Source organism: Lagenorhynchus albirostris, chromosome 5 (genome assembly GCF_949774975.1).
Source record: "Lagenorhynchus albirostris chromosome 5, mLagAlb1.1, whole genome shotgun sequence".
Taxonomy (NCBI): Eukaryota; Metazoa; Chordata; class Mammalia; order Artiodactyla; family Delphinidae; genus Lagenorhynchus; species Lagenorhynchus albirostris.
Window position 1 is genome coordinate 77,464,715 of NC_083099.1, and position 16,906 is coordinate 77,481,620.

General features: G+C 36.5%; 1 protein-coding gene across 1 annotated transcript in view; it reads right to left on the minus strand.

Annotated features, from left to right (window-relative positions):
* Positions 1-16,906, minus strand: part of SLC49A4 (solute carrier family 49 member 4) — a 90,742-nt gene that overhangs the window by 12,781 nt on the left and 61,055 nt on the right. The window contains exon 7 of the mRNA XM_060150477.1: positions 15,567-15,694. Coding sequence (XP_060006460.1) covers positions 15,567-15,694 — 128 coding nt within the window. The remainder of the gene's footprint in view (positions 1-15,566; positions 15,695-16,906) is intronic.

The following is a 16,906-nucleotide window of genomic DNA, read 5'->3' on the forward strand; positions in this document are numbered from 1 at the left end:
CAACCAAGATTACTCTACCCAGCAAGGATCTCATTCAGATTCGATGGAGAAATCAAAAGCTTTACAGACAAGCAAAAGCTAAGAGACTTCAGCACCACCAAACCAGCTCTACAACAAATGCTAAAGGAACTTCTCTAAGTGGGAAACACAAGAGAAGAAAAGGACCTACTAAAACAAACCCAAAACAATTAAGAAAATGGTAATAGGAACATACATATTGATAATTACCTTAAACGTGAATGGATTAGATGCTCCAACCAAAAGACACAGGCTTGCTGAATGGATACAAAAACAAGACCCATATATATGCTGCCTACAAGAGACCCGCTTCAGACCTAGGGACACATACAGACTGAAAGTGAGGGGATGGAAAAAGATATTCCATGCAAATGGAAATCAAAAGAAAGCTGGAGTAGCAATACTCATATCAGAAAAAATAGACTTTAAAGTAAAGAATGTTACAAGAGACAAGGAAGAATCTCCATAATGATCAAGGGATCAATCCAAGAAGAAGATATAACAATTATAAATATATATGCACCCAACATAGAAGCATCTCAATATATAAGGCAACTGCTAACAGCTATAAAAGAGGAAATCAACAATAACACAATAATAGTGGGGGACTTTAACACCTCACTTACACCAATGGACAGATCATCCAAACAGAAAATTGATAAGGAAACACAAACTTTAAATGACACAATAGACCACATAGATTTAATTGATATTTATAGGACATTCCATCCAAAAACAGATTACACTTTCTTCTCAAGTGCAGACGGATAGATCACATCTTGGGTCACAAATCAAGCCTCAGTAAATTTAAGAAAATTTAAAGCATATCAAGCATCTTTTCTGACCACGACGCTATAATATTAGAAATGAATTACAGGGAAAAAAACGTAAAAACACAAACACATGGAGGCTAAACAATACGTTACTAAATAGCCAAGAGATCACTGAAGAAATCAAAGAGGAAATCAAAGAATACCTAGAGACAAATGACTATGAAAACACGACGATCCAAAACCTATGGGATGCAGCAAAAGCAGTTCTAAGAGGGAAGTTTATAGCTATACTCAAGAAACAACAAGAAAAATCTCAAATAAACAATCTAACCTTACACCAAAAGGAACTAGAGAAAGAAGAGCAAACAAAACCCAAAGTTAGCAGAAGAAAAGAAATCATAAAGATCAGAGCAGAAATAAATGAAACAGAAACAAAGAAAACAATAGCAAAGATCAATAAAACTAAAAGGTGGTTCTTTGAAAAGATAAACAAAATTGATAAACCATGAGCCAGACTTATCAAGAAAAAGAGGGAGAGGACTCAAATCAATAAAATTAGAAATGAAAAAGGAGGAGTTACAACAGACACCACAGAAATACAAAGCATCCTAAGAGACTACTACAACTCTATGCCAAAAAAATGGACAACGTGGAAGAAATGGACAAATTCTTTTTTTTTTTTCTTTGTGGTACGCGGGACTCTCACTGTTGTGGCCTCTCCCGTTGCGGAGCACAGGCTCTGGACGCGCAGGCTCAGCAGCCATGGCTCACGGGCCTAGCCGCTCCGCGGCATGTGGGATCTTCTCGACTCGGGGCACGAACCCATGTCCCTTGCATCAGCAGGCAGACTCTCAACCACTGCACCACCAGGGAAGCCCTGGACAAATTCTTAGAAAGGTATAACCTTACAATATTGAACAAGGAAGAAAGAGAAACTATGAACAGACCAATCACAAGTAATGAAATTGCAACTGTGATTAAAAATATTCCATCAAACAAAAGTCCAGGACAAGATGGCTTCACAGGTGAATTCTATCAAACATTTAGACAGGAGCTAACACCCATCCTTTTCAAACTCTTCCAAAAAAATTGCAGAGGAAGGAACACTCCCAAACTCATTCTATCAGGCCACCATCACCCTGATACCAAAACCAGACAAAGATACTACAAAAAAAGAAAATGACACACCAATATCACTGATGAATATAGATGCAAAAATCCTCAACAAAATACTAGCAAACAGAATCCAAAAACACATTAAAAGGATCATACATCATGATCAAGTGGGATTTATCCCAGGGATGCAAAGATTCTTCAATATATGCAAATCAATCAATGTGATACACCATATTAACAAACTGAAGGATAAAAACCATATGATCAGCGCAATAGATGCAGAAAAAGCTTTTGACAAAATTCAACACCCTTTTATGATAAAAACTCTCCAGAAAGTGGGCATAGAGGGAACCTACCTCAACATAATAAAGGCCATATATGACAAACCCACAGCAAACATCATTCTCAATGGCGAAAAACTGAAAGCATTTCCTCTAAGATCAGGAATGAGACAAGGATGTCCACTCTCACCATTATTGTTCAACATAGTTTTGGAAGTCCTAGCCATGGCAATCAGAGAAGAAAAAGAAATAAAAGGAATACAAATTGGAAAAGAAGAAGTCAAACTGTCACTGTTTGCAGATGACATGATACTATACATAGAGAATCCTAAAGATGCCACCAGGAAACTACTAGAGCTAATCAATGAATTTGGTAAAGTTGCAGGATACAAAATTAATGCACAGAAGTCTCTTGCACTCCTATACACTAATGATGAAAAATCTGAAAGAGAGATTAAGGAAACACTCCCATTTACCATAACAACCAAAAGAATAAAATACCTAGGAATAAACCTACCTAGGGAGACAAAAGACCTGTATACAGAAAACTATAAGACACTGATGAAAGAAATTAAAGATGATACCAACAGATGGAGAGATATACCACGTTCTTGGATTGGAAGAATCAATATTGTGAAAATGACTATACTACCCAAAGCTATCTACAGATTCAATGCAATCCCTATCAAATTACCAATGGCATTTTTCACAGAACTAGAACAACAAATCTTAAAATTTGAATGGAGACACAAAAGACCCCAAATAGCCAAAACAGTCTTGACGGAAAAAGCAGAGCTGGAGGAATCAGACTCCCTGACTTCAGACTATACTACAAAGCTTCAGTAATCAAGAAAATATGGTACTGGCAGAAAAACAGAAATATAGATCAATGGAACAAGATAGAAAGCCCAGAGATAAACCCACACACCTATGGTCAACTAATCTATGACAAGGGAGGCAAGGATACACAATGGAGGAAAGAGAGTCTCTTCAATAAGTGGTGCTGGGAAAACTGGACAGCTACATGTAAAAGAATGAAATTCTTGGGCTTCCCTGGTGGTGCAGTGGGACGTGGGTTCATGCCCTGGTCTGGGAAGATCCCACATGTCGCGGAGCGGCTGGGTCTGTGAGCCATGGCCACTGAGCCTGCGCGTCCGGAGCCTGTGCTCCACAGCAGGAGAGGCCACAACAGTGAGAGTCCCGCGTACCGCAAAAAAAAAAAAAAAAAAAGACACATGCACCCCAATGTTCACTGCAGCACTATTTACAATAGCCAGGTCATGGAAGCAACCTAAATGCCCATCGACAGACGAATGGATAAAGAAGGTGTGGTACATATATACAATGGAATATTACTCAGCCATAAAAAGGAACGAAACTGGGTCATTTGTAGAGTCGTGGATGGATCTACAGACTGTCATACAGAGTGAAGTAAGCTGGAAAAAGAAAAACAAATATCATATATTAACGCATATATGTGGAACCTAGAAAAATGGTAGAGATGAACCAGTTTGCAGGGCAGAAATTGAGACACAGATGTAGAGAACAAACATACGGACACCAAGGGGGGAAAGCAGCGGGGGTGAGGTGGGGGTGGGGGTGTGATGAATTGGGAGATTGGGATTGACATGTATACACTGAAGTGTATAAAATGGATGACTAATAAGGACCTGCTGTATAAAAAAAATAAATTAAATAAAAAAAAATTTACACAGGAAAGGGTTAAATTAAGATCTTCATAATCAGAATGGGGGAAAGGTAGCTGTGTCAGGATTGATTTAATATTTTCCCCAGTGTTCTGGGACATGCATAAAGTAAAACCTGATTATGTGTCTGAATTTGGCTTCTATTTGAATTTTCAGTTAAGAGTCTGATACAGTATCTTTACACACTGGTTTGGCAGATCCAGTGGGTGAATGTCATCTATTAAAAGTCAGGCAGACAAGATAATTTCCTGCTCATCAGAGAAGTTCAATACATGATCATTAAATATTTCCATGACTTTCCATAGTACTGATACTAAAATTAAAATAAACTGCCTTTCAATAAAAGTCAAGGTAAGGGCTTCCCTGGTGGCGCAGTGGTTGAGAGTCCGCCTGCCAATGCAGGGGACACGGGTTCGTGCCCCGGTCCGGGAAGATCCCACATGCCGCGGAGCGGCTGGGCCCGTGAGCCATGGCCGCTGAGCCTTGCACGTCTGGAGCCTGTGCTCCGCAGTGGGAGAGGCCACAACAGTGAGAGGCCCGCGTACCACCAAAAAAAAAAAAAAAAAAAGTCAAGGTAAATTAGCAGAACAAACACAATGCTGACACAGATTTTTTTTTTCAAAGAAGCTGATAAAATTTCATAGGCTCATAATTTCAATTGCAAAAAACAAAGTCCTCTGTAGCACAAAATACAGTAACAAAGGCTGTATTTCAAGAGTATGACTTGGATCATAACCCTGAAAGAACTCTTCTCTCCACCCCTGCTTCCAGTGACAAACCAAATTACTAAACTTTAGGGAAGTAAAACTATGCATGAATACATTTTTATTAATCAAATTATTCAAACCTTAGGTGATCAGTAGTTATAAAACAAATCACAAAATTTCAGTGAAGATGTATTGCCACTCAGCACTGACTTAAATTTATATAATTTTTTAAACAATTTTTAAAACTGCTTTTAAAAATATTATCATACTTGACTATCCTATCAACTCTTTGAGGCAGGTAAAGTAAGATGAAGTGCCTGAAATTCTGAAAGTCAAAATGACTTATATAGAAACAATGTAAATTACCAGTGCTAATAACAATAGTATAATTAAGGCCTACAGAATCTAGCGTGCTTTCCACCAAGCCACTGTATCAGATTGAAAAAAAATTCTTCTTTTATAATATTTCTTTTATTCAATGGTATTGACACAAAAGGAATGCTTCTCAAATCTGTATTCCACACAGAAGCTGGAAGTGACTGCTCATAAGACAGATGACAGAATAAAAAACAGAGCACCAAAAGGTCACAGACAAAAAAGATGAAATTTAATCATGATAAATGTAAAATGGGTCCAAAAATTATTGCTTAGGTATGTAATAGGGAAAATTTACCTTAAGCCTTTCTTCAAAACCATTAAAAAAAAAAAAGCATTTATCAAGTGCCTCTTATATGAAAGCAGCTACGCTGGAACAGTAAATAGGACACTCTATCCTCAAATCATTCCTAATCTAAAGGAATATGATGGACACCTATGGGCTCAGCAGCCATTTATATGCACAGTGTAAAGATAATTATACTTTATTCTCTTTAAAAGAAACCAAAAAAAGCTATGAGAAGCCACAGCCTCCTAGCATTAGGTGCCAAGAGCAGCAGGGAAAGTGTGCCAAATTCTAGTAATACTGTTTAAGGAGGAGCCTGACAAGCTATGGTAGGTTTAGAAGACTGACTATGCTTGTTGGTGGTGTGGAATCTATGTCTGATGAGGAAAGGTTATGAGAATTGGGGGATGTTTAGATTAATGGCTAAGTCCAGGCATGACTGACATATTCAAATGTTCTGAGGGCTGTCAACAGAAGAGGGAGGTGGCCGACTTGCTCTGTGGGAGTTGTGTTGCTCCAAAAAGTAATAGCTTGATAGGAGGAAGAATTTCCCAGGACCCAGAGCTGATTAACAAGGGAGGTTTTCATTCAAGTTGTGGTCATATGAACATACATCTGGATTGTAATGGAAGAGACTCATTTATTGAGTAAGTTATATCAGATGATGACTAAGGTTCATTTAAGTAGATCAATAACAAATTTAGATACATGTAAGTAAAGAGCTTAACTAGGATATTAAAAACAAAAACCTAAAAGGTGCTTCTTAGTGGGTAAGAATAATAGCAATTTTTTTTTACAGTTTTATTAAGAAGCATTATAAATATGAAATAAGAATTATAAAATAACAATACATTTTTATCATAAATTATTTTAATGATTAGAATCAAGAAATTTCCCTAAATAGTAGGTTTATAACATTAATACACTTTATTAGATAAATTTTTATTATTGTGCACACTGACTGAATTTTTATTTCATGATAAAAGTTAAGAAAGTTAACTGGGGATTATTAGATTAGACATTTATTAAAAATATTTATAAAAACTAAATTAAACTTGATATTGCAAGTGAAAATACTCCTTTTGGAAATAAAGACATACACGTAAAGGCAAACAGTAAACATTCAAAAGTTTGCCAACTACAGAGTTTTTCATATGTTTTGGGCATGTTGAATATATAGAATACATATGTATGTATATACACATACACTGCTATACATTTCTATATCATTGAGCTGTGCCTTTCTTCTCAGCCTCACATTTTCTTCCTAAAAATGATTACTGTGGCCTTCATGGTCTATCACTAATTAAAATACGCAGTACGAGAGTTCGCTGATGGTCCAGTGGTGAAGAGTCTGCCTTCCCATGCAGGGGACGCGGGTTTGATCCGATTGGGGAACTGGGATCCCACATGCTGCAGGTAAACTAATCCCGCGCGCCAGAACTACTGAGCTCGTGTGCCTCAACTAGAGAAGAGAAAACCCGCATGCCACAACTGGAGAGAAGTCTGCGCACCGCAATAAAAGATCCCGTGTGCCACCACTAAGACCTGATGCAGCCATAACAATAAATAAATAAATAAAATAAAATAAAGTAAAATAAAATATGCAGTAATGAAACTGGGGTTCCAAAAGAGAAGGGGGCATATTTTGCTGCAATATTCATTAATGGTGATGGTTTTCTTCCCACGTGTTATTACCTTGTGGGTATCCCTTGTTTAGTCCCTTTGGTGGCAAAGTTTAGTCCTATAAAGACTGACAGTTATGTTTAGAGTCCCTTATGACTGGAAGGCACAGTTATTATCTTGCAGAAATGAAGCACAACTAATAATTCTTTGAAACAGTGGGCCCAGAGTAGAGATTGGTTGGGAAATCAGATATCCTAAGTAGTATAGGTTTATCAGTAACCTTGAAGCTCCCAAAGAATGACATATGGTTCTGCAGAAGGCAATGTACTATTAACTCATGGAACACTGACTGATCACCTGGTCAAACCCTCTACCTTCAAGAAACACAAATTCTACTTGAAGACTTATTTCTCTTCTTAAAAATCTCCATGGATAAACATTACATGACCTCAGTAAGAAGCGTTTATGTGAGCATTTCACAAATCCATCCTCGTCTTTTAATCCATGTTCTATTTCTGCCTCTTAATCAGTCATGAACATGAGTAATTCACTTTTAGTTCATAAAACTGAAAATAATAATTCACTCCTTAGCCTTCTTTCTTTAAAGTTTAAAATCCCTAATTTCCTTAATAATGTGCATTTCTTTAATCATGCTCATCCTTTTCTGAATTTTCTCATTTCTCCCCATTTTTGGGCAAGTGTGTGTTTTTATTTCTTTGCATGCTATTAAAATGGGACATAATTATCTTAATGAAGGCAAAATGCATGAAAATATATTAAGAGGATTACTCTCTAGCCTATACATGTCACATGCCTTTCAATACAACCAAATATATTTCCTTTCTTCAATTATCACTTAAAGCCAGCTTGTAGTCGGCTATCACCCTCAAGGGGCTTCTATCTAGCTAATCACCTCCCCTTATTCTCCCCACCCATTATCTGTTTCCGACATCACCATCATGGCATCTTAGTAACTTGCATTCGATGAAGAACCTCCCCCAAAGCATCTTCTGTTAAACAGTCAAATTACACTGTTTCAGCAAACTCAACACCAAAGTGCTAACATTTTTCAAAATGTCATTTTCAAAGTATTCATCTATTCAGTGAAAAATGACATGTGAATTGTGGCTAGCATGGCTAGACATCTAGTTCTCAGATAAGGTGAATAATGTATTTTCATAATTTTGTTTACAGCATAAGCTTCAAGATTTTGAGACTCACATTACCTAGTCATGAGTTTATTTACTGCTCTATTATAGCTAATTCAATTAATGAAGATATAATACAATATTAAATATTGAGTTTCCCTAAAGAAATAATAAAAGCATACCACTGAGAGCCTCCAAGAGGATGTATGTAAGCAAGTACATATACCAAAATAGTACACCTTTAGATAGAATGGAATGATCCAGCTTTTCTTCTATAGAGATGGCAACAGTAATATCAAGATCAGTGGACTACAGAAAGATTGCATTAGAAGGTTCTAGCAGTAGTAGCACTTATAACACAAGGGTTGAACAAAATTAATAGCTTTTAATTTATTATGTCAACAGTTATAATTAATGTGCATATTTTCAAACACTTTTCATGTAAATTCTTCTGATTTATAAAAAGTAATAATAGAAACACTAAGTTTGCTAGAAACTGGAAAAAGACTAGACATTTTCCTGATTAAAAAAAGAATGACTGGTAAAAAAAAGAAACATGAATTTGCCATTACTGACTTTAAATATCAGCCTAAAGGTCTAGATGTGTCTATAATTAGATTTTGTAGTAAGTTCCCTTTCATGAAACCTTTTTTACTTAAAAGGAATTAGGTCAGATTTTTACAAAGGCAGTAAGAGTATCTATGACAGATTTATTCAAATTCTCCATTGTTCCATTAAAATATGCCCCTTTGCCTTCTTACAGCTAGTGCTGAATAACAGAGTGGCTAAGCTTCCTGACTATTATTGGCAGTAAGTCATATCTATTGAGATTCAAAATAGAGACAAAATATACTTCATTCATTCATTCATTATTCAGGGCTTATGCTAGGTACTGGTGTGGGAGTTGGGGGTCAGAATTTAAAAGGCAAAAGTGCATGCTCCAGATTTTCAGACTGGTAGGGAGATAAGACATATACTCAAGTAACTATTAAGTGGTATCAGGAAAGAGAAAAAGAATACTATGATAATTCAGAGAAGGTATGTGAACAAATTTAGTCCTTAACCCAGTGCATTTGTAAGTTAAAAATGCATCTTTGTAGAGCAGAAACTAATAGAACAATGTAAAGCAATTATACTCCAATAAAGGTATTACAAAAATGCGCCTTTCAGGAGTTTCTAAGTGACATTAATAAACAGACTTACATTCGAAAACAGTAGAATTTATAAATTCAATGGTTAAGATGTCTACCTCAAACTCAACCTCCCAATTCTAGCCTTGATTTAATTTAGAATTCTGCTTTCCTTTCTGTCCAACATAATTATTGTTAAGGACAGAATGGGAAAACAGTCTTGACTGGGGTCAATTACATCAATTTTCTTTAAAGATTTAAAAAGATGCATAGTTTTCACAATAAATGCTGGAGAGGGTGTGGAGAAAAGGGAACCCTCTTGCACTGTTGGTGGGAATGTAAACTGATACAGCCACTATGGAGAATAGTATGGAGGTTCCTAAAAAACTAAAAATAGAACTACCATACGACCCAGCAATCCCACTACTGGGCATATACCCTGAGAAAACCATAATCCAAAAGGAGTCATGGACCACAACGTTCATTGCAGCTCTATTTACAATAGACAGGACATGGAAGCAACCTAAGTGTTCATCGACAGGTGCATGGATAAAGAAGATGTGGCACATATGTACAATGGAATATTACTCAGCCATAAAAAGAAATGAAATTGAGTTATTTGTAGTGAGGTGGATGGACCTAGAGTCTGTCATACAGAGTGAAGTAAGTCAGAAAGAGAAAAACAAATACCATATGCTAACACATACATATGGAATCTAAAAAAAAAAAAAAGGTTCTGAAGAACCTAGGGGCAGGACAGGAATAAAGATGCAGATGTAGAGAATGGACTTGAGGACATGGGGAGTGGGAAGGGTAAGCTGGGACGAGGTGAGAGGGTGGCATGGACTTATATATACTACCAAACGTAAAATAGATAGCTAGTGGGAAGCAGCCGCATAACACAGGGATATCAGCTCAGTGCTTTTGACCACCTACAAGGGTGGGATAGGGAGGGTGGGAGGGAGACACAAGAGGGAGGAGATATGAGGATATGTGTATATGTATAGCTGATTCACTTTGTTATAAAGCAGAAAGTAACACACCATTGTAAAGCAATTATATTCCAATAAAGATGTTAAAAAATAAAATAAAAAGATGCATAGTTTTCAAATATATATATCTTTTCTGATTATAAAAGTAAAACAAATTCAGTGTTACAAATCCAGACCAAAAAGGAGGTAAGGGGCTTCCCTGGTGGTGCAGTGGTTGAGAGTCCGCCTGCCGATGCAGGGGATGTGGGTTTGTGCCCCGGTCCGGGAAGATCCCACATGCTGCGGAGCAGCTGGGCCCGTGAGCCATGGCCACTGAGCCCGTGCATCCGGAGCCTGTGCTCTGCAACGGGAGAGGCCGCAACAGTGAGAGGCCCGCGTACCGCCAAAAAAAAAAAAAAAAAAAAAAAGGAGGTAAAAAACTAAATCTCCATCCAGAGATAAAACTGTTAATTTTATCAGGTTAAATAGAAAATACATGAAATTTAATGAACGTATTATCTTATAATGAATATTCTGCACTTAATTCAAGGGAACAAATCTGTTCACCATGTACTCACGACTATATTCTTGTGAAATCTAACATATGCATACATGTCATACAGTATCAGAAAAAAAATTTGAGTGTAATGCTATGAACAAACAGAGTTGTAAACTAAAACTGTTCCACCAGAATGTTGTACAGCTGCTAAAGTTGAAACTATACCAGAATAATAAAAAATTCTGGCTCAGGACACTCGACAAAATTGCTCAAAACCCTAATGAAGGAATGTTAGTATATTAAAAGTGCAAAGTATCCAAAGAAAGATTACTCTGGACAACTGGGATTTATAGGCAAAGCAATAAACACTGAAAAGAGGGAATCCCAGCAGGATGGTACAGAGCAGAGGTTTCCAAACCTTCCTTCTCAGCACCCTTTGCATCTCAGTAATTTTTTAGTGGTGCCTCGAGGCCAAAGGAAATAGCTAACAATTCTGTTAATTACATGGTTAGGTCCAAACAATTTAATAAATATATATATGTCCTAGCAATTTAGTGGCCATTAAAAAATACTCATATATTGAAAGAAATAGATTTTTACTTCATTCTTAAACAACCACAATTACTTACTAATGGGATGTGTACATCTGACAGGCACTACACAACTTCTCAAATCTTGTAATCAGAACGGCACTGCCACTCTCATTTCCTGTTCCACACTCATTACTGTGCGGAATGATGTCCCCTCCTTCCCGCAAAAGATATTCATGTGTGAATTCCTGGAAACCGTGAATATGTTTCCATACACGGCAAAAAGGATTAAGGCTGCAGATGGAATTAAGGTTGCTAATCAGCTGATTTTAAAATTGGGAGACTATCCTGGATTACCTGGGTAGACCCGACGTAATCACAAGGATCCTTAAAAGTAGAAGAAGGAGGCAGAATATGAAGTTCAGAGGAAGATGTTACCTTGGAAGGAAGGAACAATGCAGTATGAGATGCAATATGAGAAGGACTTGACCTGCTGTTGCCAGCTTTACAGATGGATGAAGGGAGCCACGAGCCACGGAATGTGGACAGCCTCTAGAAGTTAGAGAAGGCAAGGAAACAAATTCTTCCCTAGTGTCTGCCCACATTTTGATTTTAGCCTCGGGAGACTCGAGTTGGACTTCTAACTTACAGAAATATATGATAATAAATTGGTGGTTTTTTAAGCCACTATGTTTGTGGTAGCTTATTAACAGCAGCCATAGAAAGACTAATATAGACCCCCAAATGATACTAATAACAATTAAAAACAACTGCAGCTATAAATGTTTCAGGTCAATTAGATGAGTTAATAATAAGTAAACTGCCTATATTATACTCCTTGGCTAGACTCACCAAGAAAAAAAGAGAGCAAATAAATAAAATGAGAAATGAAAGAGATGTTACAACTGATACCACAGAAACACAAAGGACAAGAGACTACTATGATATAATTATATGCCAACAAAATAGACAACCTAGAAGAAATGTATAAATTTCTAGAAATATATAACTTACAAAGCCTGAATTGCAATGAAATAGAAAACTTGTACAGATCAGTTACTAGGAGGAGATTGGATCAGTAATCAAAAACCTCTCAACAAAGAAAGGTCCATGACCAAAAGCCTCCACTGGTGAATTCTACCAAACTTTCAGAGGTGAACTAATACCAATCCTTTTCAAACTCTTCCAGAAAACAGAAGAGGGGGAAACTTCCAAATACATTTTACAAGGCCAGCATTATCCTGATACCAAAACCAGATAAGGATGCCACAAAAAAAGAAAATTACAGGCCAATATCCCTGATGAATACAGATGCAAAAATCCTTAACAAAATAGCAAACCAAATTCAACAATACATTAAAAGGATCATATACCATGATCAAGTGAGATTTATTCCAGGGACTCAAGGCTGGTTCAACATCTGCAAATCAGTCAATGTGATACACCACATTAACAAAATGAAGGGATAAAAATCATGTGATCATCCCAATAGACAGAGAAAAAGCATTTGACAAAATTCAACACCCATTTATGATAAAAATGCTCAGCACAGCAGGTAAAAAGGGAATGTATCTCAACGTAATAAAGGCCATACATGACAAGATCACAGTTAACGTTATACTCAATGGTAAAAAGCTGAAAGTTTTTCCTCTAAGATCAGGAACAAGACAAGGATAATCACTCTCCCCACTTTTATTCAACGTGATATTCGGAAGTCCTAGTCACAGCAATTGGGCAAGAAAAAAAAAGGTATCTAAACTGGGAAGAAGCAAAACTGACACTATTTGCAGATGACATATTATATACAGAAAATCCTAAAGACTCCATCAAAAACTGTTGGGGGCTTCCCTGGTGGAGCAGTGGCTGAGAATCTGCCTGCTAATGCAGGGGACACAGGTTCGAGCCCTGGTCTGGGAGGATACCACATGCCGCGGAGCAACTAGGCCCGTGAGCCACAACTACTGAGCCTGCGTGTCTGGAGCCTGTGCTCCGCAATAAGAGAGGCCGCGATAGTCAGAGGCCTGCGCACTGCGATGAAGAGTGGCCTCCGCTTGCCACAACTAGAGAAAGCCCTCGCACAGAAACGAAGACCCAACACAGCAAAAATAAATAAATTAATTAATAAAACAAAGGACTAGTCTTTAAAAAAAAAAGTTTAAAGGCCATTTGTTAACCTTTAAAAAGAAAAACTTGGAACTAATAAATTCAGTAAAATTGTACAGAAAAATCTTGCATTTCTCTACACTAGTAATGAACTATCTGAAAGAGAAATGAAGAAAAAATCCCATTTACAATTATATCAAAATAATAAAATACCTAGGAATAAAATTAACCAAGGAGGTGAAAGATCTGTATATTGAAAACTTAAAGACATTAATTAAAGAAACTGAAGAAGACAAAAATAAATGGAAAGATATTCTGTGCTCATAGATTGGAAGAATTACTATTGTTAAAATGTCCATACTACCCAAAGCAATCTACAGATTCAAAGCAATCCCTATCAAAATTCCAATGGCATTTTTCACAGAAATAGAACAAACAATCCCCAAATTTGTGTGGAACCACAAAAGACCCTGGATAGCTAAAGCAACCTTGAGAAAGAAGAACAAAGCTGGAGGCATCACATGCCCTGATTTCAAACAATATTACAAAGCTATAGTAATTAATATAGTATAGTATTGGCATAAAAATTGAGACATAGATCAATGGAACAGAACAGAGAGCCCAGAAATAAACCTACACACTTATGGTCAATTAATTTACAACAAAAAAGCCAGGACTATGCAATGGGGAAAAGACAGACTCTTCAATAAATGATATTAGGAAAACTGGACAACCACATGCAAAAGAATGAACTTGGACCACTATCTTACACCATATGCAAAAATTAACACAAAATTGATCAGAGACTTGAATGTAAGACCTGAAACCATAAAACTCCTAGAATAAAATATAGGCAGTAAGTACCTTGACACAGGTCTTGGCAATAATTTTTTGAATCTGACACCAAAAGCAAAAGAACAAAAGTGAAAATGAACAACTGGGACTATATCAAACTAAAGAGCTTCTGCACAGCAAAGGAAACCATCAACAAATGAAAACGCAACCTACTGAATGGGAGAAAATTGCAAACCATATATCTGATAAGGGGTTAATATCCAAAATATACAAAGAACTCATACAATTCAGTACCAAAAAGCAAACAATGCAATTAAAAAATGGGCAGAAGATCTGAATACTCATTTTTCCAAAGAAGACATACAGATGGCCAACAGACACATAAAAGAAGTTCAATATCATTAATCATCAGGAAAACACAAATCAAAATCACAACGAGATATTACCTCACACCTGTCAGAATGGCTATTATCAATAAGACAAGAAATAACAAGTGTTGGCACGGATGTGGAGAAAAGGGAACCCTCCTACACTGTTGGTGGGAATGTAAATTGATACAGCCACTATGGAAAACAGTATGAAGGTTCCTCAAAAGACTAAAAATAGAGCTACCATATGATCCAGCAATTCCATTTCTTATCTGAAGGCATTGAAATCACTATCTCAAAAAGATAGCTACACACCCCCCTTGTTCACTGCAGCATTATTTACAATAGCAAAGATATGGAAACAACCTAAGTGTCCACCAATGGATGAATGGATAAAGAAATTGTGGAATATATATGCAATAGAATATTACTCAGCCATAAAGAATGAAATCTTGCTATCTGTGACATGTTTAGATCTTGAGGATATTATGCTAAGTGAAGTAAGTCAGACAGAGAAAGACAAATATTGTATGATCTCTCTTATATATGGAATCAAAAACAAACAAACAAAAAAAACCAATAAACCAAGCTCACAGAAACAGAGAACAGACTGGTGGTTGCAAGAGGTGGGTGGGGGCGGTAGGAGAAATGGTGAACTGTTTGGTTTTTGTTTTTAGTTTAAATAAACTGAATAAAAAATTTTTAAAAAGGCTAAATAGAAAATAAACCTATAGGTGCTCATTCAAAGAATTTTACTGGTGTGTACTTGAAACATCATAGCTTTTTGCCTCTGTTCATGTTCATTTTCCTTCTTGTTTAACAATCATGTAATGGCTATAAACCAGATAAAAAATACTTGTATTATGCTCTGATATGATTTTTAAAAGAATATAAGCTTTTCCATGCTATATAAGCTTAGGCTAAAGATTATATATTTCCATATGCAAAATCCAATGGAAATGTTTTTAGTTATTTCTTGAGCTCTTTTTAGATGGGATGATGGTCTGATGGCTAGACAAGGGAGACCTTTTTGTATATTTAACAATTACTTATGGAAAAAGTCCTACTGTCAGTGTGTATATACTTCTATAAACTGAAACTATTTATTCAAAGTTCAAAACAGTCTGTGTTCACCTGTGGTTAAAGGCAGGTGTGTGATGCTGTTCAAACAGGTCAGGGTGAACCACGTGGATGACAGTGTAGCCCCAGAAAACAGGAGGAGAAGAATTAGTTTCAGCATACCCCTGATAAAATCTGCAAACCTGAAAAGAAACAATGTTCTATTAATGCTAGCTGGATATTTAAAATACCATTTACATCAATGACACGTTTTCATTAAACAATAATTTCCTGAAAAAATTTCAATGCTTTTAAACGCAAGTTTTTTGATTTTTTTAAACCAATACATTTTATGTGTTTGTGTGTGTGTGATAAATGTTGCTTCGTGATAAATGCGCTCTTTTTTCTCTCACAAAACACATAAAATGTGATCTCTGTTCTGGATCTGTAAGTTACAGGATGGATTCTGAGTTTTAAATTGCCACTTTACTTTCTTTATATATTTTTCTATAATTTCCAAACATCCTATAATGAGCACATATTGTCCTAGTTTTAGAAAACAGGCTAACTTGTTGATGTAAACTTGCAAAGATGGCTCTCCCAAAATTCAAACTCACCTAAAGAACCAATACAAATGGTTACACCAGAGCCTTTGGGGTCCTATACGATCTGGTCTCTGCCTCCACTTTCCCTTTGTCTTATTATTCTCCAGCTGCACAGCCCTGTTTCTGTTTCTCCTACATGCTAAGGTTGTTTCCCACAGCAACGGTAGCTTCTGCACCTGTCCTGGAATGCTGGTACCCCCAGATCCTCATATGACTTACTCCTGCTTATTGTTCAGGTCATTTGGGTCTCAGTTCAGGAAGGCTCTCCATGCTTGTGGAGGAAGCCCTCCCCATCCCAACTCCACACTCTATTTTCTCTATAGCACTTAACTCTATTGGAATTTCTCTTGTTTTTGCATTTATTGTTTGTCTTCCCTATCAGACTATAAGCTTTGTAAGAGCAAGAACCTAGCTCTAGAATAGTGAATTTATTCTACAAAATTTGTGTATAATGTTTCACAGCATTTTAAGTTCTCAAAAATCCTGCTTTATCTTGAATTAACATGAGACTCCTGGTTGAGATGCTTATCGTTTAGTAATGACCAAAAAGTTTTCCATTTGCCAACTGTTTTTCCTCATCTACTGATGAACCGTTGATTATATAAGCACAATCCTCTTGCTGTGCCTGTATACAGCTTACTCTGTCCTTCAGAATTGTTCCTATTGTAGAAAAACTGATCCCATCCCAAATACAACATATACCATGTTTTCTCTGTTTTTTAAATTGATTTTAATTTCTACTGTAATTATATGACTTGCAATACTATCTTTCATTTTGCACTTATTTAATGTGATGTGGTTAATCATGTT